At 41.5% G+C, this 24,170-nt stretch overlaps 1 protein-coding gene across 2 annotated transcripts in view; it reads left to right on the plus strand.

The window, feature by feature from the left end:
- LOC121579337 (probable ATP-dependent RNA helicase DDX10) overlaps positions 1-24,170 on the plus strand; it is a 115,143-nt gene that overhangs the window by 19,473 nt on the left and 71,500 nt on the right. For both annotated transcript variants that reach the window (XM_041893855.2, XM_041893856.2), the window contains 3 exons: positions 11,423-11,510; positions 12,058-12,146; positions 19,727-20,084. In XM_041893855.2, the coding sequence (XP_041749789.1) occupies positions 11,423-11,510; positions 12,058-12,146; positions 19,727-20,084 (535 nt within the window). The remainder of the gene's footprint in view (positions 1-11,422; positions 11,511-12,057; positions 12,147-19,726; positions 20,085-24,170) is intronic.

Raw genomic sequence — 24,170 nt, forward strand, 5'->3', positions numbered from 1 at the left:
GTATCGTCCCGGCTCTAGTCTCCATCTTCCCACCTGCCCTTTCACCCCCCACTCCCCCCAACCAAATAAACTGAGGCCCTGTGAGAATGTTTACATGATACCATATGATTCAAATACTATTTTACCTTACTGGGACACATTGGACAGATGGGGGAGGTTTTGCAAAGCAGGGAGGGTCAACAAGCCAGCTGACTTTCCTAAATATTCTGATTCTGAAACGTGTCTTGTAGTTCAAACATGCACTTCAAATGGACATGCTATGAGTGATGTGTAATATTCTGAATGACCCATATTCAACCTGTGCCCTTGTCCTGTCCCTGTTGTGTGCTTGATACCACCAGTTTCATGTTTTAATAGTGACCTTGAGGTTCTAGTTTTTGGAGCTGTTTGTGAGATGGGGAGATGTACAGTGGCTTGCGAAAATATTCACCCCCCCTTGGCATTTTTCCTATTTTGTTGCCTTACAACCTGGAATTAAAATGGATTTTTTTGGGGGTTTGTATAACATGCCTACCACTTTAGAGATGCAAAATAATTTTTTTTGTGAAACAAACAAGAAATAAGACCAAAAAAAATTACTTGAGCGTGCATAACTATTCACCCCCCCCAAAGTCAATACTTTGTAGAGCTACCTTTTGCAGCAATTACAGCTTCAAGTCTCTTGGGGTATGTCTCTATAAGCTTGGCACATCTAGCCACTGGGATATTTGCCCATTCTTCAAGGCTGCTCCAGCTCCTTCAAGTTGGATGGGTTCCGCTCGTGTACAGCAATCTTTAAGTCATATCACAGATTCTCAATTGAATTGAGGTCTGGGCTTTGACTAGGCCATTCCAAGACATTTAAATGTTTCCCCTTAAACCACTCAAGTGTTGCTTTAGCAGTATGCTTAGGGTCATTGTCCTGCTGGAAGGTGAACCTCTGTCCCAGTCTCAAATCTCTGGAAGAACTTTCCCTGTATATAGTGCCATCCATCATTCCTTCAATTCTGACCAGTTTCCCAGTCCCTGCCGATGAAAAACATCCCCACAGCATGATGCTGCTACCACCATGCTTCACTGTGGGGATGGTGTTCTCGGGGTGATGAGAGGTGTTGGGTTTGCGCCAGACATAGCGTTTTCCTTGATGGCCAAAAAGTCTCATCTGACCAGAGTACCTTCTTCCATATGTTTGGGGAGTCTCCCACATGCCTTTTGGTGAACACCAAACGTGTTTGCTTATTTTGTTCTTTAAGCAATGGCTTTTTTCTGGCCACTCTTCCGTAAAGCCCAGCTCTGTGGAGTGTACGGCTTAAAGTGGTCCTATTAACAGATAATCCAATCTCCGCTGTGGAGCTTTGCAGCTCCTTCAGGGCTATCTTTGGTCTCTTTGTTGCCTCTCTGATTAATGCCCTCCTTGCCCGGTCCGTGAGTTTTGGTGGGTGGCCCTCTCTTGGCAGGTTTGTTGTGGTGCCATATTCTTTCAATTTTTTAATAATGGATTTAATGGTGCTCCGTGGGATGTTCAAAGTTTCGGATCTTTTTCTATAAGCCAACCCTGATCAGTACTTCTCCACAACTTTGTCCCTGACCTGTTTGGATTGCTCCTTGGTCTTCATGGTGCTGCTTGCTTGGTGATGCCCCTTGCTTAGTGGTGCTGCAGACTCTGGGGCCTTTCAGAACAGGTGTGTATATATATACTGAGATCATGTGACACACAGGTGGACTTTATTTAACTAATTATGTGACTTCTGAAGGTAATTGGTTGCACCAGATCTTATTTAGGGGCTTCATAGCAAAGGGGGTGAATAAACATGCACTCACTACTTTTCCGTTATTTATTTTGTAGAATTCTTTGAAACAAGTTATTTCTTTCATTTCACTTCACCAATTTGGACTATTTTGTGTATGTCCATTACATGAAATCCAAATAAAAATCCATTTAAATTACAGATTGTAATGCAACAAAATAGGAAAAATGCCAAGGGGGATGAATACTTTTGCAATTCAGGGGGATGAATACTTTTGCAATTCATTGTAGGTGAAGCTGAGGGGCTTTTAGCGGTGCAGTAAGTAGGCCAACCGTGTGAGGGAGAGAGCGAGACTGGCTCTGCCTTCACAGAGGAGACTAGGCCTGAGCCTTTCTGGCTAAATGCTGATAGGCACAGGGCCCAGCATGATGCCCTTACAGCACACAGTGTAGCCCCCGGGGGGGAAAAATAGCAGAACAAGCACTATTTTGGTGACCTCTGGTACATTCTAATGCCTTGATTCCATCCGAAATTCACAGCTAAATTATTGAATGCTTTAACGACTTTACAGTGAGGGGGGAAAAGTATTTGATCCCCTGCTGATTTTGTACGTTTGCCCACTGACAAAGACATGATCAGTCTATAATTTTAATGGTAGGTTTATTTGAACAGTGAGAGACAGAATAACAACAAAAATCCAGAAAAACGCATGTCAAAAATGTTATAAATTGATTTGTATTTTAATGAGGGAAATAAGTATTTGACCCCTCTGCAAAACATGACTTAGTACTTGGTGGCAAAACTCTTGTTGGCAATCACAGAGGTCAGACGTTTCTTTTAGTTGGCCACCAGGTTTGCACACATCTCAGCAGGGATTTTGTCCCACTCCTCTTTGCAGATCTTCTCCAAGTCATTAAGGTTTCGAGGCTGACGTTTGGCAACTCTAACCTTCAGCTCCCTCCACAGATTTTCTATGGGATTGGCTAGGCCACTCCAGGACCTTAATGTGCTCTTCTTGAGCCACTCCTTTGTTGCCTTGGCCGTGTGTTTTGGGTCATTGTCATGCTGGAATACCCATCCATGACCCATTTTCAATGCCCTGGCTGAGGGAAGGAGGTTCTCACCCAAGATTTGACGGTACATGGCTCCGTCCATCGTCCCTTTGATGCGGTGAAGTTGTCCCTTCCCCTTAGCAGAAAAACACCCCCAAAGCATAATGTTTCCACCTCCATGTTTGATGGTGGGGATGGTGTTCTTGGGGTCATAGGCAGCATTCCTCCTCCTCCAAGCACGGCGAGTTGAGTTGATGCCAAAGAGCTCGATTTTGGTCACCCAGTTCTCCTCTGAATCATTCAGATGTTCATTGGCAAACTTCAGACGGGCCTGTATATGTGCTTTCTTGAGCAGGGGGACCTTGCGGGCGCTGCAGGATTTCAGTCCTTCACGGCGTAGTGTGTTACCAATTGTTTTCTTGGTGACTATGGTCCCAGCTGCCTTGAGATCATTGACAAGATCCTCCCGTGTATTTCTGGGCTGATTCCTCACCGTTCACATGATCATTGCAACTCCACGAGGTGAGATCTTGCATGGAGCCCCAGGCCGAGGGAGATTGACAGGTCTTTTGTGTTTCTTCCATTTGCGAATAATCGCACCAACTGTTGTCACCTTCTCACCAAGTTGCTTGGCGATGGTCTTGTAGCCCATTCCAGCCTTGTGTAGGTCTACAATCTTGTCCCTGACATCCTTGGAGAGCTCTTTGGTCTTGGCCATGGTGGAGAGTTTGGAATCTGATTGATTGATTGCTTCTGTGGACAGGTGTCTTTTATACAGTGAACAAACTGAGATTAGGAGCACTCCCTTTAAGAGTGTGCTCCTAATCTCAGCTCGTTACCTGTATAAAAGACACCTGGGAGACAGAAATCTTTCTGATTGGGAGGGGGTCAAATACTAATTTCCCTCATTAAAATGCAAATCAATTTATAACATTTTTGACATGCGTTTTTCTGGATTTTTTTGTTGTTATTCTGTCTCTCACTGTTCAAATAAACCTACCATTAAAATGATAGACTGATCATTTCTTTGTCAGTGGGCAAACGTACAAAATCAGCAGGGGATCAAATACTTTCTTCCCTCACTGTACCTCCCAGATTGGTAAAAGGAGTGGTGGTATTGAGTAGAAAGACATGACTTTATAATTGAAATGACAGAAAATATATGAATTTAGTTTGTTAGTGGTTTTGGATATCATCTAGGCTTATATGATCAGAACTATTTCTTAAGTTAACCTTTTTTAACATTAAACTTGTCTTCTCTTGAGATTTAAAGTCATATTTACAGTTTTACTGCAAGATATGAATTGCCACAATGATTGTTTTTCAAATTATGTATTTTATTGGCTCTGCTACAACACTTAGGGTAAGGAAACAATGTCATTTTGTAATTTGGGTGAACTATCTTTTTAACAGTTTGGCCTGTCAGTCAATCACTGTGGGTGGTACTTTGAGGGAAGGCGGTAGATTAGTAATCTAGTCAGAAAAACGAGTCTAATCTACTCTTTCAATTTAATTTATTGTGGCAAAAACTAAATCTAGTCTACTCTTTCAATTTAGTTTGTTACAAAAACCTAAGAAAAAAGGTTGTGTTCTGTCAAGTATACTTCGATTCTCTGTTGGGAAACAATATAGAATTGCAGGAAAAAGGATTTAAAAATGCAACCATTTTCAGAGGGAGGAAACCAGACCCCAGCCAGATTGTGCACCCGCACATTTCTACTAAGTCTGGTGCCCATGAATAGACCTAGAGGTATGATTGAAGAATGAAGCAGGTGTTAAACATGGACTTTGTTACACAGAATGCAACAGTTGACTACTCCATTGTCGACACTTTAATCAAATTACTAGGCATATATCAATTTCTTTAATAATACCATGTCAGTATCATGATATTAGCTTTTATAACCAATCTGTTATCAAATTTTGGACCAGAATGAGGCTCTACCTATCCCACTACCTATTGTGCGTGCCGTGAGGATTCAACGTATTCATAGAATGTTTCCATAATCTATCTGCATATAACCGCCAAAAAGCAGTAGTAGCCTACGAGTATGCAAATTAAGGAGCCAAATGAACGGCTCGCTCACCAATTTAGTTTCGTTCAACTACAGATCCTTTAAAAAAAAGAGCCGTTCGTTCGCGAACAACCCACCACTAGGCTACACTAACAAGTCACTAGCGGTCACTGGCAAGTCTCAATATGGGCTTCGAATCCTAGGAAAATAAAAAACAAGATCTTTGGTTTACATGTTCCAGTGCGATACCATGGACATAACTACGTTGTATGATTTTATGAAACGCAAAGGGATGTAGGAGATTGACTTTATTCAGTCAGTTGGCAACCTTTTATAAACTAGCCAACACAAGCTCTTCGGTCATCAATCAAAGCACAGTAAATTGCCTATGCGCCCCGACTCCGTGGCTGTATTGGTCTATGAAACACGCAAAAGAAAATTAATAAATTAATGTGCCACAAAACAATAATTAAGTGAATTTCAACTCATCGTTACCACTCGCATTACATGGGACGTGTAAATTAATTCACTGTAGACCACAGTGTACAGCAATAACACAGGTACCGAGAGGCGGGGCAGTAAACAGACTGACAAACCAGCAGTTTTCCTGTCATCGCTCACTTTGTGATTAACAGGCGCCTGTCCTATAAATAGATCACTAGAAGATGCATATCAAATAATTGTTGTAACTAACCGATTGAATGAACTATCTGTGTGCATATCGTTCATTCTAGCGGGAGAAGGCTATATGGACTTTTTTGATTAGAGAATTTAAACTTTTAAATAAAAAGAAGCCTAGTTAATTTAAGTGGAAAAGTAGCCGGCTTACAATGAGTTATCGGCTATTTAACCGACGTACGGTGTTTATGGGGAACATGCAGCACATGCATACTCGGGCACATACACACACGCGTGCATTTGCGCACACACTCACGCCACTCTCTCTTCCACATCCACAAATATGTATACACACACACACTCACTCACTCTTTCACACATTTACAGAAATAATTAGAATTACATTTTGATAATTTATCATGCCCAAGGTGCTATCTTAACACGATACAATATTACTCACACATGCAGTCAGTGTAAAAATATAAATAGTGATTCCTCTCGAAACCAGGACAAAAAAAATACCATTATTTTAGGGATTTTCACAATCGAATACATAGAATGTACCTATTGGAGGTAGTATTGTTGACATATGTTTACATATATTTCACATTTGTATCTAAAAGCATAATTGAGAAATAATTAATCAAAGTTGGCATATTTAGGACGTTCTGGCCTTACCCATGCCTCCTGTACGACTATTTCAGAACATAAAGTAGCCATATTTATTCGCTATAGAAATACATGTAAAATGGCCTCCCGAGTGGCGCAGCGGTTTAAGGCACTGCATCGCAGCCGGCTGCGACCGGGAGACCCATGAGGCGGTGCACAATTGGCCCAGCATCGTCCGGGTTAGGGGAGGGTTTGGCCAGCTGGGATGTCCTTGTCCCATCTCGCTCTAGTGACTCCTTGTGGCAGGCCGGGCGCATTCACGCTGACTTCAGTCACCAGTTGTACGGTGTTTCCTCCAACACATTGGTGCGGCTGGCTTCCGGGTTAAGCGAGCAGTGTGTCAAGAACAGTGCGGCTTGGCAGGGTCGTGATTCGGAGGAGGCATGGCTCTCGACCTTCGCCTCTCCCGAGTCCGTACGGGAGTAGCAGCGATGGGACAAGACTGTAACTACTAATTGGGGAGAAAAAGGGGTAAAAAGTACAAAAAATAAAAAGGTTAAGATTAGAGTTAGTACTAGGGTTAGGGTAAAGTTTAGGAGAAGGGTTAGGGTTAGATAGGTAGTTGAAATGTTACTGATTGTCTGTACTCCAACCCTATTCCTGGAGAATTACCGTCCTACAGATTTTCATTCCAACTCTAATCTAGCACACCTGATTCTAATAATTAGCTGGTTGTGAGCTGAATCAGGTTAGTTACAACTGGGGTTGGAGTGACCCTACAGGAGCGTAGCTCTCCAGGAACAGGGTTGGAGAGCCCTGCTGTAGAGCATCCACAGATGGACTATCCAAATAATGATTATTATGGAGAGACTTTCTGTCTTGTTTTGTTGCTACCCTTGGTAGGTGCAGTCTCCTTATTCGGCCACTTGTGTTAAGGACTGCACCTCCGTTCTTTACGTGTGTTAATGAATGCGCACATTTTGGGATTGTCAACTTTTTGAAGACGGATGTTCGCGCTTGCAAAAGCCACTACCGAATTCTCCACGGCCTGCCCCCTATCTAAACTGTCTTGGGTAGAAGCATTCTTCTGAGATGGCGTGTTATTTTTTTATATATTTTTTTACATGCTTGTCTTTCCGCCGATAATCTAATGCTAAATGGAAGGTTTTGCAGAATATATCCATGTCATCTGCAGAGAGCGTCCCAGCGGGGTATTGGCGATATTCTGATTTTTTTTTTGTCCTTCCATGGTTGTATTCATAGTCTCTCCCCTATAACTGTCGTAATTGCCTTATTTATTATAACCTCCGATAATCAGGGATTGAATCTGTTGGAGAGGATCAACTTCAGCAAAGTGAGGTGTTGAATCACTGATCTACAAATAGTATTCCCTGCCAAGTCATAGGCTTTGTGCAATTATGATTCATAGAGCTAAGCCTCCCCTGGCATAGGCGCACAACCAGACATTGATTGATTGGATTCACATTCACACTTTTGGGAATGCTTACAAATTGGATCAAACTCTAAAAGTAGCAGAGATCCCACTCTGGAACTTTGATATGCCCGCATAGCAGGGGTATTCAACTCTTACCCTATGAGGTCCGGAGCCTGCTGGTTTTCTGTTCTACCTGATATTTAATTTACACACACCTGGTCCCAGGTCTAAATCAGTCCCTGATTTAAAGGGTAACTATAGAAAAAATGCAGTGGAACTGGCTTCGAGGTCCAGAGTTGAGTTTGAGAATATTATGTTCAACAATATTTTTAAAAAAAATTGCCATATCAAAATATATTTCGATATTCTTAGATGAATGTAAAAAAAATATTCATATCAAAATACTAATCCTATTACAGAGCAAGCCGTAAAGCTTCATATGACACAGTTTTGCTTTGTAGCACCTACAGATGAAACATTCTGGAGTCTTAAAGGAGGCCTGGGTAAGGCCAAAACGTCATAAATATGCCTACTTTTATTATTTCTCAATTACAAAATATCAAATATATGTCAGCAATCCTTCCTCCAAAGGACCGTTCTATGGATTACAATTCGTAAAATTCCCCCAAATCATGCTATTCTTTTTGTCCTGGATTCCTGAGGAATCACTCGTGTACAGTCTTGCATGCTTTGCATGCGTTTTACTGACATTTAGGCTGGGGATTTACTCCATTAATAATAATGCCAATATTAAACCAGACAGACATTTTCACTGACACAATGAAAATGTATTATTCACAGGAAATTAAGTCAATAATGGTTATCAAAAGAAGTTCATGATGATCTCGATTTCTTCCTTTTGATTGTGCCTGAGAGCAGCCGCTAGGTAATACGTTGCTTGTGAAACTGAAAATCAACAGGACTCAATTTCATTATAGAGAAGAGGGGCAGACAGAGAGAGTGGGAGAGTAAGATGGGGGAGGACTGGGTGTTGGGGTTCTGGGCGGGGGAGTAGGTCAGCCTGCAGCAAGGTATGTTTGGGGATCTGTTTTGACTGAAAATAAGATATGTACAGTAGACCTCACTTTGACACGCATACCTCCAGTCCACCTTCTGTGGTGTGAATTTTCGGTGCTGTTTTCGAGTGTGTTTGGGTGATCAGGTGTGAATTCATGCATGTTGTGGAGGTGACTGGTGGTAAGTCGTGACTGCGTAAGATGTTTGTTGGGGCTGTTGTATGAGGTGTGTGTGTGTTGAGGAGTGTGTGTCGTGCTGGGCCGACACGGTTTTATCAGCAGGATGCAAGGTCGTCAGCTTCTCTCCACCTGGCAGAGTGACTGCGTGAGGAGAATGGGAATTACACTGGTGGACGTTCAGGATGGATGGTGGATAATGCGGCTTTACCCTCTCCTGTGTGTGTGTGTGTTTCAATGCGTAGTGAAAGTCGTTCAGCGGAAAATCATCCCATTTCATCTCTCACTCATCTTATTTGTCCTGGCTAGTGGTGCACAGTTTGGATCTCCCAACGTCCGTAACATGCTGCTCAGTAATTCTTTCTGTTAAATCAACAACTGATTTTAGAATGGGCCGATTACTCTCTTGCATAGGGACTTGATTTGTGCACCTATGTATTGACTAGATTGTAGTTGTATCCCAATTTGATTCTACGACTGGAGCAGTTTTAGTCACAGAGATAACAAAATTGTTTTTTGTTTTTTTTGTTCGCTAATTATCTCATTTTACATTTACATTTTAGTCATTTAGCAGACGCTCTTATCCAGAGCGACTTACAGTTAGTGATTACATATTTTTTTTATACTGGCCCCCCGTGGGAATCGAACCCACAACCCTGGCGTTGCAAACGTCATGCTCTATCAACTGAGCTACATCCCTGCCAGCCATTCCCTACCCTACCCTAGACGACGCTGGGCCAATTGTGCGCCGCCCATGAGTCTCCCGGTTACGGCCGGCTGCGACAGAGTCTGGATTCGAACCAGGATCTCTAGTGGCACAGTTAGCACTGCGATGCAGTGCCTTAGACCACTGCGCCACTCAGGAGTCTCAAGCTCACGGGTCAAGCAAAGGGCTTTGAAATGAAACTGATGCTTAATGGAGAAGTGACATTGGTGCAAGTTCACCAGTGATGATATTTTGAGGGTTGACTGGCCAAACTGAATGTTGGATGATAGTGAGTGCTACCCAATTAACCTTCAAGTCAGTATTTTTTTCTTTTTTTGTGAACTCGTTCTGACTTGACAGCTAATATGCACTACTATAAGGGCTCATTTCCTTTTCCCCAAAGTGTGCACTCATTCACTTCCCCTCAAAATGAATGGACTGGTGGAAGAAATATATTGGAAACTTACTCTGGCCCTTGCTAACACCCATCTAGGGCTGTTGTGGTGACTGTATTGCCGCCCCACCGGCAGTCCTCAGTCATGACCGCAGTAAAATTCTATGTGACTGTTGAGTCATGGACATTCGTTAGTAGTACCCAACTCGCTAACGATCATTAGGTCACTAATGGCCTGGTACTCAGGGCTTTATTGTCTCTCTAACCACTCTGACATCAATGCAAAGGCTATTGAAAATCACATCAAACACTTATCAAAACAGTATGTGCTTTTAAAACTCACCTCACTGTGATTGATTGATCAGTTTGAAGAAAGAAATTAAACAGGTTGAAACTGAGTGGAAAACATGGTCGTTGTGGATGTTGTTTTAAAGCCTAACGCAATGAAATGGACAGTGCGCTTTCTAAGGTGATTAATTCAAAACAACCATATGCATATTAGTGCTTATGCGTAAGCATAGGCCTATATATGAGGTCAATTATATTCTTCTTACTATAAAATCATATAATATAAAATAATGGCAAAGGACTTAGAACCATATCTTGTCTGCTAAATGAACAAGCCTACAGCCAATGGCCATGGTGCATAGCCAGATAACATGCAGTAGGCCAACTCATATTCTGTTCTTCTGAAATACATTTTCTTCATATCCTAATGTTTCTTTAGACCTGCCTAAAATAATGGATTTATTGTGATGGTGTATATTCCATTGATTTATTTAACTTTTTTTTTTACGTAGATGTTCCAAAAGCGCACATCAGCAGCTTGTATGTGTGGAGGCCTGGAGATGCTAAACATGTTTATGTTAATTAAAGGTCAATTACCGTGAGACAGGCAGGCTTTTACATGACAATAACCAGCTGACAAAATGTAATGACCGCCACAGCCCTACACCCATCCAATGGCTTTTATATCCATTAGCGAAGAAAGCAAGTGCAGTGAGCACTTTGAGCGGAGGGGTAGGGAATTGGAATGCAGCCCTGGTTCCTACCTCAAAACAAACACCCTTCCCTCAGCCTGGCTGGTTGTTGTTAATGTTGGCATTGGATAGTTAGGGGGGACAGTTACTAATTTCCCTGTCATTCCCACTATATTATCCCCCTTCAGTCTCCTTTGGCCTCTGTGACACTGAGATGGGCAATGGAGAGGAAAATTGACCTTTGATGTGCCCCCTCTCTCCTGCAGAGCTGCCTGGCACAGAGAGCCATTGTGCCAGTGAGAGGTGCCCACTAGACCCTGACAGAGAAGAAGTCCATCTATTACAGTGCTACAAATGGACTTAGCGTGGCTAGCTTTTTCAAAAAAAGAATATAGTGCTAGATCCTTTTTTTTCTTCGATGTAATGACATGCTGTGATCTAAATAGCTTTGACTTTGGGGTTTGTTGCTGAAATTATATTTTGTCCATTGTGATAATGATGATAAATAAACCATTCTTGGATAAGTTTTGTTACGGACCGTGTCCACTCTAATAACCTGTGTGTCGGTGTGTTTCTATCCATATTGGTGTCCATGCATCTGTGACCTTTTGACTGTTTTAATCCATTTTACAAATGTAATGTGGTTTGTGGATTCTCAAAATATTTAAATGTTGTATTTTCTCTTTTTGCCAGGGTGAACCCAGAGAAGCTGGCGAGCGTGCAGCAGAAGCTGGAGGCCTTCCTGGCCCAAGAGAAGGAACAGAAGGAGCGAGCGCAGAGGGTCAGTGTCCTGGAGGGGGCAGTGAGGGCAGGGGGTTGAGATGAATTGGGTCAAGCCAGTAGCCTTCCAGGACAGGAGTTGTTATTTTCACCCATAGTGCTTACACCCATAAAATCTAGAGTTGGCATCTGCATTTACATACTGCATTATTTACACTTTTGACTAAATGACTAAAATGCGATGGAAAATCGAAATTGCCTCTTATGCACCAACAGTGTGTGTTTTGGCCTTGTCACTAACAACCTCGCCACCTAGATGGTACGATTGTTATACCCACTCCTTTTGAACTCATAACAACGTGATTTTACACCATTTCGTGAGTCATCCGATTGTTTCATCTTCAGCCTCTAATCAAAATTTGAGACGGGCAACACATTTCTCCTGAAGAGAGAGCCCCCTCGAAGAGAAAAGAGGAGCCCTTATCACCATCTTGCACCATCCAGTGTGATTCATCGCCTCCCTCGGCTGGCTGTTATTGTTGGAAGATGGCTGGCGTCAATATCGCTCACCTTTCCATCTCCCTCTCTCGCTTTCTTTCTCTGTGTAGTGTTTTGTCTCCTACCTGCGCTCCGTCTACCTCATGAAGAACAAAGAAGTCTTTGATGTGTTCCAGCTCAAGCTCCAGGAGTACGCAGCGTGAGTAAGATGGAGACGGGCCATTTTGAGCACTTAGCTGTCTCTACCGGTGGAGGAGCATTTTCTTCATATGTTGTAATTGTTCAGGGCTTCCCAGTCCACAATATGCCTGTTATTTAGGCATGTGATTGTACTCAGACAGTACATCATTATGTAGGGTGTTCACTAGGGCTGTGGCTGTCACGAAATCTTGTCAACCGGTGATTGTCAAGCAAATAACTGCCGGTCTCACGGTAATTGACCGTTAATTAACATAAACACATTTAGCATCTCCTGGCTTCCACTCATAGCCTACGAGCCACTTATGTAGACCTTTGGAACATCCTATATTTTAAAAAGTCTAATAAATCAATTTAATATAGCCTACACCATCACAATACATCCATTATTTATTTTACACAGGTCTAAAGAAACATGAAGAAAATGTAGTATATTTCAGAAGAACAGAATAGCATACTTTCAGTTGTCCATATGTTAGGCCCTGATCGGGCTATGACGTATGGCTGTGGGCTACACTAGTTCATTTAGCAGACCTGATTTGCTTAGAATTGCGTGGCAATATTTTATAGTATAAAGATTACAATTGAACATAGCTGAATAAAATAGAAAGGATGTTTTCTCCAAACAATTTCTGAGGGAGTGCGCACATGCGGCTATTGTGTGTTGAGCGGTTAACAAAGAAACAGGTCCTCCTATATGCTTAATTTAGAGTTATTTATGCAACTTTAGTTGTGATATAAACGTTGGGCTATACAGTGCATTCGGAAAGTTTTCAGACCCCTTGACTTTTTCCACATTTTGATTAAATAAACTATTTTCCTCATCAATCTACACACAATACCCCATAATGACAAAGCGAAAACAGGTTTTTAGAAAAGTTGGGAAATGTATTAACAATAAAAAACAGATACCTTATTTACATAAGGATTCAGACCCTTTGCTATGAGACTCGAAATTGAGCTCAGGTCCATCCTGTTTCCATTGATCATCCTTGAGATGTTTCTACAACTTGATTGAAGGCCACCTGTGGTAAATTCAATTGATTGGACATGATTTGGAAAGGCACACACCTGTCTAAGGTTCTACAGTTGACAGTGCATGTCAGAGCAAAAACCAAGCCATGAGGTCGAAGGAATTGTCCGTAGAGCTCTGAGACAGGATTGTGTCGAGGCTTTAGATCTGGGGAAGAGTACCAAAACATTTCTGCAGCATTGAAGGTCCCCGAGAACACAGTGGCCTCCATCATTCTTAAATGGAAGAAGTTTGGAACCACCAAGACTCTTCTAGAGCTGGCCAAACTGAGCAATCGGGGGAGAAGGGCCTTGGTCAGGGAGGTGACCAAGAACCCGATGGTCACTTTGACAGAGCTCCAGAGTTCCTCTGTGGAGATGGGAGAACCTTCCAGAAGGAAAACCATCTCTGCAGCACTCCACCAATCAGGCCTTTATGGTGGAGTGGCCAGACGGTAGCCACTCCTCAGTAAAAGGTACATGACAGCCCTCTTGGAGTTTGCCAAAGGGCACCTAAAGGACTCTCAGACCATGAGAAACAAGATTCTCTGGTCTGATGAAAGCAAGATTTAACTCTTTGGCCTGAATGCCAAGCGTCACTTCTGGAGGAAATCTGGCACCATCCCTACGGTGAAGCATGGATCATCCTGTGGGTATGTTTTTCAGTGGCAGGGACTGGGAGACTAGTCAGGATTGAGGGAAAGATGAACAGCGCAAAGTACAGAGATCCTTGATGAAAACCTGCTCCAGAGCGCTCAGGACCTCAGACTGGGGCGACGGTTCGCCTTCCAACAAGAAAACGACCCTAAGCACACTGCCAAGACAACACAGGAGTGGCTTCGGGACAAGTCGCTGAATGGCCCAGCCAGAGCCCGGACTTGAACCCGATCGAACATCTCTGGAGAGACCTGAAAATAGCTGTGCAGCGACGCTCCCCATCCAACCTGACAGAGCTTGAGAGGATCTGCAGAGAAGAATGGGAGAAACTCCCCAAATACAGGTTTGCCAAGCTTGTACCGTCCTACCCAAGAAGAATCAAGGCTGTAATCGCTGCCAAAGGGGCTTCAACAAAGTACTGAGGAAAGGGTCTGAATACATATGTAATTGTGATATTTAAGTTTTTTATTTTTAATACATTTGCAAACATTTCTATGAACCAGTTTTTGCTTTGTCATTATGGGGTATTGTGTGTAGATTGATGAGGGGAAAAAAACAATTTCATCGATTGTAGAATAAGGCTGTAACAAAACGTGGAAAACGTCAAGGGGTCTGAATACTTTCTGAATGCACTGTATGTTGTGGATTTTTAATACATTCTAAGGCTGCATGATGCGACTAATGATGATTTGAAAAAGTTGCATGAAAGGCATGTGCTCTGCTTTGTTTCTTGCACAGGCTGCACACACTTCATCAGTCTCTCATTCATAATTTGACAAGCACTTGATAATGTCTTGAGTTTCCCGGCGACATCCCCCTAGTGTGGCCATAATGCCCCCTAACGATCAGGAAAAGCACTAGCCTATGTCAATCTACTATCCCCCATAGTACAAAAGTTGACCTATTTTAGTGGTCAACTTGTCCATCTGCGCGTGAAAGAAATATTCCAAACATAGTCTGGGACAGTTGTGGGATGCAATAGTTCCCAAATTAATACAACCGCTCGCATCATAAAACTTTTTAAAAGCAATGAGGCTGATGCAGCTTAAAATGTTGATTAACTATTCGGCATTTTATTCTTCATGTTCTGAATTATTCAGTGGGGTCTTTCTCTAACATATCATTAACATTTATATACAAAAAGTAGGATTTCATAAACTAATATATCAGATGATAAGCACCGATCTCTGTTGACAGAGCAGTGCAGGATTTTACATGTGGTGGCGGTCTAAAAGTTGTTTCCTCGGGTTACAAAAAGCTAAATTAGCATGACACAAGCTGAATTAAATGCTTTGAAAATAAGAAGCTTGCAGTACGCTCAGTGTTCTGTTGATTTGTCAGAGACGCTTGTTTTTCTGAAGTCTTTTAAAAATAACAGGAATTTCGCATGAATATGAAAAGCATATACTAAAATATGTAAATACTACATGTTATGTCTAAAAATCACGGTCTTGCCTCTAGTGTTTTATGTCCTCCGGATTCGAGAAGAAAGATGACAAGTTAAATGGTGAGCCTGTCAGGTTGCCTTAATTCTCGCATAGCATCCAGCCTAGCTGACGCGATGCTATAGACGAGTTACAGTAATAGCACTAATATTTCATTGGGGATATAAACTTAGTCGCCCATAGGTGTTTTACATTTAATTGCTATTAATGATTAAGAAACATGGGCTGGATTAAATTTAAAACAACGTTTTTTTATGGTCTGCCTTAAAAATAGGCAGTAGGTTACTTCATACAGTAGATAATTTTATATCCTGCTACTGTGATATTCTATAAAATATTCCATGATTTGTTTTTCTCTGGCCAAATTGTCACCCAAATTAATTTTCTTTTTTTCCTATAAGGGTTGTTACCAATAACTTCTGAAAGGATTATGATAGAAACATGAGATTTGGACCATTGGTTTTCTTAGAGGATTATCTACACAATTCAAATGTTAATACGTTTTTGATTGGAAACCCTACATTATGCACAAGGCCTGACTGTTCTTTACAGAGGATACTTAAATACAGTTGAAGTCGGAAGTTTACATACACTTAGGTTGGAGTCATTCAAACTCGTTTTTCAACCACTACACAAATGTATTGTTAACAAACTATAGTTTTGTAAGGTCGGTTAGGACATCTACTTTGTGCATGACACAAGTAATTTTTCCAACAATTGTTTACAGACAGATTATTTCACTTATAATTCACTGTATCACAATTTCAGTGGGTCAGAAGTTTACAAACACTAAGTTGACTGTGCCTTTAAACAGCTTGGAAAATTCCAGAAAATGATGTCATGGGTTTAGAAGCTTCTGATAGGCTTATTGACATCATTTGAGTCAATTGGAGGTGTACCTGTGGATGTATTTCAAGGCCTACCTTTAAACTCAGTGCCTCTTTGCTTGACATAATTGGAAAATCAAAAGAAATCCGCCAAGACCTCAGGAAAATAAATGGTAGACCTTCACAAGTCTGGTTCATCCTTGGGAGCAATTTCCAAACGCCTGAAGGTACCACGTTCATCTGTACAAACAATAGTACGCAAGTATAAACACCATGGGACCACGCAGCCGTCATACCGCTCAGGAAGGAGACGCATTCTGTCTCCTAGAGATGAACGTACTTTGGTGCGAAAAGTGCAAATCAATCCCAGAACAACAGCAAAGGACCTTGTGAAGATGCTGGAGGAAACAGGTACAAAAGTATCTATATCCACAGTAAAACAAGTCCTATATCGACATAACCTGAAAGGCCGCTCAGCAAGGAAGAAGCCACTGCTCCAAAACCGCCATAAAAAAAGCCAGACTATGGTTTGCAACTGCACATGGGGACAAAGATCGTACTTTTTGGAGAAATGTCCTCTGGTCTACCATAATAACCATCGTTATGTTTGGAAAAAGGGGGTGGCTTGCAAGCCGAAGAACACCATCCCTACTGTGAAGCACGGGGGTGGCAGCATCATGCTGTAGGGGTGCTTTGCTGCAGGAGGGACTGGTGCACTTCACAAAATAGATGGCATCATGAGGAAGGAAAATTATGTGGATATATTGAAGCAACATCTCAAGACATCAGTCAGGAAGTTAAAGCTTGGTCGCAAATGGGTCTTCCAAATGGACAATGACCCCAAGCATACTTCCAAAGTTGTGGCAAAATGGCTTAAGGACAACAAAGTAAAGGTATTGGAGTGGCCATCACAAAGCCCTCAATCCTATAGAAAATGTGTAGGCAGAACTGAAAAAGCGTGTGCGAGCAAGGAGGCCTACAAACCTGACTCCGTTACACCAGCTCTGTCAGGAGGAATGGGCCAAAATTCACCCAACTTATTGTGGGAAGCTTGTGGAAAGCTACCCGAAACGTTTGACCCAAGTTAAACAATTTAAAGGCAATGCTACAAATACTAATTGAGTGTATGTAAACTTCTGACCCACTGGGAATGTGATGAAAGAAAGAAAAGCTGAAATCAATCATTCTCTCTACTATTATTCTTACATTTCACATTCTTAAAATAAAGTGGTGATCCTAACTGACCTAAGACAGGGAATTTTTACTAGGATTACATGTCAGGAATTGAGAGAATGCCAAGAGTGTGCAAAGCTGTCATCAAGGCAAAGGGTGGCTATTTGAAGAATCTCTCATATAAAATATATTTTGATTTGTTTAACATTTTCTTTGGTTACTACATGATTCCATATGTGTTATTTCATAGTTTTGATGTCTTCACTATTATTATATTATTTACATTACATTTACGTCATTTAGCAGATGCTCTTATCCAGAGTGACTTACAAATTGGTGCATACACCTTATGATAGCCAGTGGGACAACCACTTTACAATTTATTTTTCTAATTTAATTTTTTGAGTATATTTTTTATTTTCATTTGTTTTATATATATATATATATACACACACACAGTGGGGAAAAAAAAGTATTTAGTCAGCCACCAATTGTGCAAGTTCTCCCACTTAAAAATATGAGAGAGGCCTGTAATTTTCATCATAGGTACACGTCAACTATGACAGACAAAATGAGATTTTTTTTCTCCAGAAAATCACATTGTAGGATTTTTAATGAATTTATTTGCAAATTATGGTGGAAAATAAGTATTTGGTCAATAACAAAAGTTTCTCAATACTTTGTTATATACCCTTTGTTGACAATGACACAGGTCAAACGTTTTCTGTAAGTCTTCACAAGGTTTTCACACACTGTTGCTGGTATTTTGGCCCATTCCTCCATGCAGATCTCCTCTAGAGCAGTGATGTTTTGGGGCTGTCGCTGGGCAACACGGACTTTCAACTCCCTCCAAAGATTTTCTATGGGGTTGAGATCTGGAGACTGGCTAGGCCACTCCAGGACCTTGAAATGCTTCTTACGAAGCCACTCCTTCGTTGCCCGGGCGGTGTGTTTGGGATCATTGTCATGCTGAAAGACCCAGCCACGGTTCATCTTCAATGCCCTTGCTGATGGAAGGAGGTTTTCACTCAAAATCTCACGATCCATGGCCCCATTCATTCTTTCCTTTACACGGATCAGTCGTCCTGGTCCCTTTGCAGAAAAACAGCCCCAAAGCATGATGTTTCCACCCCCATGCTTCACAGTAGGTATGGTGTTCTTTGGATGCAACTCAACATTCTTTGTCCTCCAAACACGACGAGTTGAGTTTTTACCAAAAAGTTCTATTTTGGTTTCATCTGACCATATGACATTCTCCCAATCCTCTTCTGGATCATCCAAATGCACTCTAGCAAACTTCAGACGGGCCTGGACATGTACTGGCTTAAGCAGGGGGACACGTCTGGCACTGCAGGATTTGAGTCCCTGGCGGCGTAGTGTGTTACTGATGGTAGGCTTTGTTACTTTGGTCCCAGCTCTCTGCAGGTCATTCACTAGGTCCCCCCGTGTGGTTCTGGGATTTTTGCTCACCGTTCTTGTGATCATTTTGACCCCACGGGGTGAGATCTTGCGTGGAGCCCCAGATCGAGGGAGATTATCAGTGGTCTTGTATGTCTTCCATTTCCTAATAATTGCTCCCACAGTTGATTTCTTCAAACCAAGCTGCTTACCTATTGCAGATTCAGTCTTCCCAGCCTGGTGCAGGTCTACAATTTTGTTTCTGGTGTCCTTTGACAGCTCTTTGGTCTTGGCCATAGTGGAGTTTGGAGTGTGACTGTTTGAGGTTGTGGACAGGTGTCTTTTATACTGATAACAAGTTCAAACAGGTGCCATTAATACAGGTAACGAGTGGAGGACAGAGGAGCCTCTTAAAGAAGAAGTTACAGGTCTGTGAGAGCCAGAAATCTTGCTTGTTTGTAGGTGACCAAATACTTATTTTCCACCATAATTTGCAAATAAATTCATTAAAAATCAATTTGTCTGTCATAGTTGACGTGTACCTATGATGAAAATTACAGGCCTCTCTCATCTTTTTAAGTGGGAGAACTTGCACAATTGGTGGCTGACTAAATACTTTTTTTCCCCACATTATATATATATATATATATATATATATTTTATTTTTATTTTATTTTATTTATTTAATTTATTTATTTATTATTCTACAATGTAGAAAATAGTAAAAATAAAGAAAAACCCTTGAATGAGTAGGTGTGTCCAAACCTTTAACTGGTACTGTGTGTGTGTATATATATATATATAGATATATATAAATTAATTAATTAATGAATGATCTGGGGCGTCATTAGAAGAAGCTGTGTGATCCTATAATCTAGTTTAGAGTAGTTTAGCTTGAGCTGAATTAGCCATCACTAGCTATTTTAAGCCTTTTTGGACCATGACATGATGAAATCATCGTCAATCAGAATCACCTATCAATAGCAATTATGAGTAAATTCCTAAATGAACCAAACATTTCAGGAAATGTTTAACTCATCGTCGTCCTTCCCTTGTGCCACTCTTGATAGTTCTCTGGGCCTTGCTGTTGCTCCAAGGGTGCGTTTCCTCAACAAAGCCCAGAAGCAGAGAGCAGACCCTTGGCAGAGCAGCGGGCAGGGAGAGGTGGCCCAGTCTGAGGAGGAGGAGAATGAACTGAAGAGCTTCAAGGATAAGCTCAGAGGAGATGGGCCAAGTGCTGAAGCTCGGGATTCCCAAAGCTCAGATGAGGAGGAGAAGGTGGGCGAGGAAAAGTTACAGCCTGGGCCTAAGGGTCTCATCTTTGGTGCAGATGAAGAGGAGGAGGATGAAGATCTGAGGGACTTGGACCTACTGACAGTGAAGAGAAAAGATGTCTTCAGTCTGGAGGAGGGAGACCAGGATGATGAGGTGAGGTGCTCTTGGCTGTTGTGGTGCCAGTATTGTGTACACCAGTGTTTCTTAATCCTGGTCCTGGGGACACAAAGGGGTGCACCTTTTTGCCTTAGCACTACACTTGTGATTCCACTAATCAACTCAAACGTGCATCCCTTTGGATCCCCAGAACCATGATTAAGAAACACTGGTGTACAGTAAATTAATTACTCATGTTGCATTTAAGTTACTTAATATTTTATACTTGACAGAATGACTTCATGTTATTCTCCACAGCGACATGTAGTAGCTTACAGTAAGAATAAACAAAAGTTTATAAGGAAAATGGTAAAGGTAAGAAAATTGTTCTGGAAAATTGTGCTAAAATGGCCAGGTTGTGGAAACCCAAATGGCTATAGTATATACAGTACATTGCCTTCAGAAAGTATTCACACTCCTTGACTTTTTACTTGATTTTGTCGTTTTACAAAGTGGGATTAAAATGGATATAATAAAAAATAACTACGATCTACACAAAATACTGTAGTGTCAAAGTGGAAGAAAAATTCTAACATTTGTACAAAATTTATGAAAAATAAAACACTATATGTTGATTAAGTAAGTATTCAACCCCCTGAGTCAATACATGTTAGAATCACCTTTGGCAGCGATTACAGCTGAGAGTCTTTCTGGGTAAATCTGTAAGAGTATTTTCCACACCTGGATTGTGCAACATTTGCCAATTTATGATTTTTTAAATTCTTCAAGCTCTGTCAACTTGGTTGCTGATCATTGCAAGACAACCATTTTCAGGTCTTCCCATATATTTTCAAGCAGACTTAAGTCATAACTGTAACTCTGCCACTCAGGAACATTCACAGTGTTCTTGGTAAGCAACTCCAGTGTAGATTTGGCCTTGTGTTTTAGGTTATTGTCCTGCTGAAAGGTGAATTCATCTCCCAGTGTCTGGTGGAAAGCAGACTGAACCAGGTTTTCCTCTAGGATTTTTGCCTGTGCTCAGCTCTGTTCAGTTTCTTTTTTTAATCCTGAAAATCTCCCCAATCCTTAACGATTACAAGCATACCAATAACATGATGCAGCCACCACTATGCCTTAAAATATGGAGAGTGGTACTCCATAATGTGATGTATTGGATTTGCCCCGAACATAACACTTTGTATTCAGGACAAAAAGTGAATTGCTTTGCCAAATGTTTTGCAGTATTACTTTAGTACCTTGTTGCAAACAGGATGCATGCATTTTATTCTATACAGGCTTCCTTCTTTTCACTCATTTAGGTTAGTATTGTGTAATAGCTACTTTAAAAAAGAATGATTATTCATTTGTTTTAGTTTTTTATTTACAAATGGGGGGTACATCAGCTTTAATATTGCAGATAGAGTGTAGTTTTCATCAATGTAATTGTCTGCATAATTTCCAATCCCCCATATATTTTTTGGTGTGTGTATATGTATATATATATATATATATATATATACACACACACACAAACTCATAGAATGAGCTGTGGAAAAAATTAAGAGACCACTGCAAATTTTTCTTAAATCAGCATCTCTACATGTATGACAGCCATTCCATTCCAGTGTCTGTTGAATTCGAACACAGGCACACTTCATTCTACTGAATTAGGTACTGATTAGGTGATCACATGAACCAAATCTTATTTAACGAGGAAAAGTATAAAAAACACTGCTGTGGTCATCACTATCCTCTTGCAATAGGACCAGCTGGATGGCAAAAACTGTGCTAATAGTACCTCAAAATTAATATTAATCAAAAAATAACTATTGACCATGCCAAAAGAGTTGAAAAGGAAAGAAGGGTTCACTTATGGCTTAACTGTCAGAGGGATAAAGTGAGCGTCAGGTTGCTTCCATCCTTAAAATTTCAAAGACGGCGGTTCATAAGAACAAGGTCAAGCAGCAGACATTGGGGACAACAAAGCTACAGACCGGCAGAGGGCAAAAACAACTCTCTACTGACCGGGATGACCGCCAACTAATTCGAATGTCACTCAACAACTGTCCTACAAAAAGAATGGCAAATGGCAGCTGGGGTGAAGTGCACAGTGAGGGGCTCCTAGGGGCAGGGCTGAAGTTGTGCAAAGCTAGAAAAAAGCCCTTCATCAATGAGAAGCAAAGAAGAGCCAGGCTGAGGTTTGCAAAAGACCATAAGGATTGGACCGTAGAGGACTGGAGTAAGGTCATCTTCTCTGATGAGTCCAATTATCAGCTTTGTCCAACACCTGGTCGTCTAATGGTTAGACGGAGACCTGGAGAGGCCTACAATCCACAGCGTCTCGCACCCACTGTGAAATCTGGTGGAGGATCGGTGATGATCTGGGGGTGCTTCAGCAAGGCTGGAATCGGGCAGATTTGTCTTTGTGAAGGACGCATGAATCAAGCCACGTACAAGGTTGTCCTGGAAGAAAACGTTCTTCCTTTTGCTCTGACATTGTTCCCGAACCCAACATCAATGTGAAAGAATGGTGGAGAGCGTGCCAAGACGCACGAAAGCTGTGATTGAAAATCAGGGTTATTCCACCAAATATTGATTTCTCTTCCTAAGTTAAAACATTGCTATTGTGTTGTTTAAAAATGAACATGAACTTATTTTCTTTGCATTATTCGAGGTCTGACAAAACTGCATCTTTTTTGTTATTTTGACCAGTTGTCATTTTCTGCAAATAAAAGCTCTAAATGACTATATTTTTATTTGGAATTTGGGAGAAATGTTGTCAGTAGTTTATAGAATAAAACAAAAATGTTATTTTTACCCAAACACATACCTACAGTGAGGGAAAAAAGTATTTGATCCCCTGCTGATTTTGTACGTTTGCCCACTGACAAAGAAATGATCAGTCTATCATTTTAATGGTAGGTTTATTTGAAGAATGAGAGACAGAATAACAACAAAAAAATCCAGAAAAACGCTTGTCAAAAATTTTATAAATTTATTTGCATTTTATTGAGGGAAATAAGTATTTGACCCCATCTCAATCAGAAAGATTTTTGGCTCCCAGGTGTCTTTTATACAGGTAACGAGCTAGGATTAGGAGCACACTCTTAAAGGGAGTGCTCCCAATCTCAGCTTGTTACCTGTATAAAAGACACCTGTCCACAGAATCAATCAATCAATCAGATTCCAAACTCTCCACCATGGCCAATACCAAAGAGCTCTACAAGGATGTCAGGGACAAGATTGTAGACCTACATAAGGCTGGAATGGGCTACAAGACCATCGCCAAGCAGCTTGGTGAGAAGGTCACAACAGTTGGTGCGATTATTCGCAAATGGAAAAAACACAAAAGAACTGTCAATCTCCCTCGGCCTGAGGCTCCATGCAAGATCTCACCTCGTGGAGTTGCAATGATCATGAGAACGGTGAGGAATCAGCCCAGAAATACACGGGAGGATCTTGTCAATGATCTCAAGGCAGCTGGGATCATAGTCACCAAGAAAACAATTGGTAACACACTACGCCGTGAAGGACTGAAATCCTGCAGCGCCCGCAAGGTCCCCCTGCTCAAGAAAGCACATATAGAGGGCCGTCTGAAGTTTTCCAATGAACATCTGAATGATTCAGAGGAGAACTGGGTGAAAGTGTTGTGGTCAGATGAGACCAAAATCGAGCTCTTTGGCATCAACTCAACTCGCCATGTTTGGAGGAGGAGGAATGCTGCCTATGACCCCAAGAACACCATCCCCACCATCAAACATGGAGGTGGAAACATCATGCTTTGGTGGGTGTTTTTCTGCTAAGGGGACAGGACAACTTCACCGCATCAAAGGGACGATGGACCATGTACCGTCAAATCTTGGGTGAGAAACTCCTTCCCTCAGCCAGGGCATTGAAAATGGGTCGTGGATGGGTATTCCAGCATGACAATGACCCAAAACACACGGCCAAGGCAACAAAGGAGTGGCTCAAGAAGAAGCACATTAAGGTCCTGGAGTGGCCTAGCCAGTCTCCAAACCTTAATCCCATAGAAAATCTGTGGAGGGAGCTGAAGGTTCGAGTTGCCAAACGTCAGCCTCGAAACCTTAATGACTTGGAGAAGATCTGCAAAGAGGAGTGGGACAAAATCCCTCCTGAGATGTG

This window comes from Coregonus clupeaformis, chromosome 13 (assembly GCF_020615455.1).
Source record: "Coregonus clupeaformis isolate EN_2021a chromosome 13, ASM2061545v1, whole genome shotgun sequence".
Classification (NCBI taxonomy): domain Eukaryota; kingdom Metazoa; phylum Chordata; class Actinopteri; order Salmoniformes; family Salmonidae; genus Coregonus; species Coregonus clupeaformis.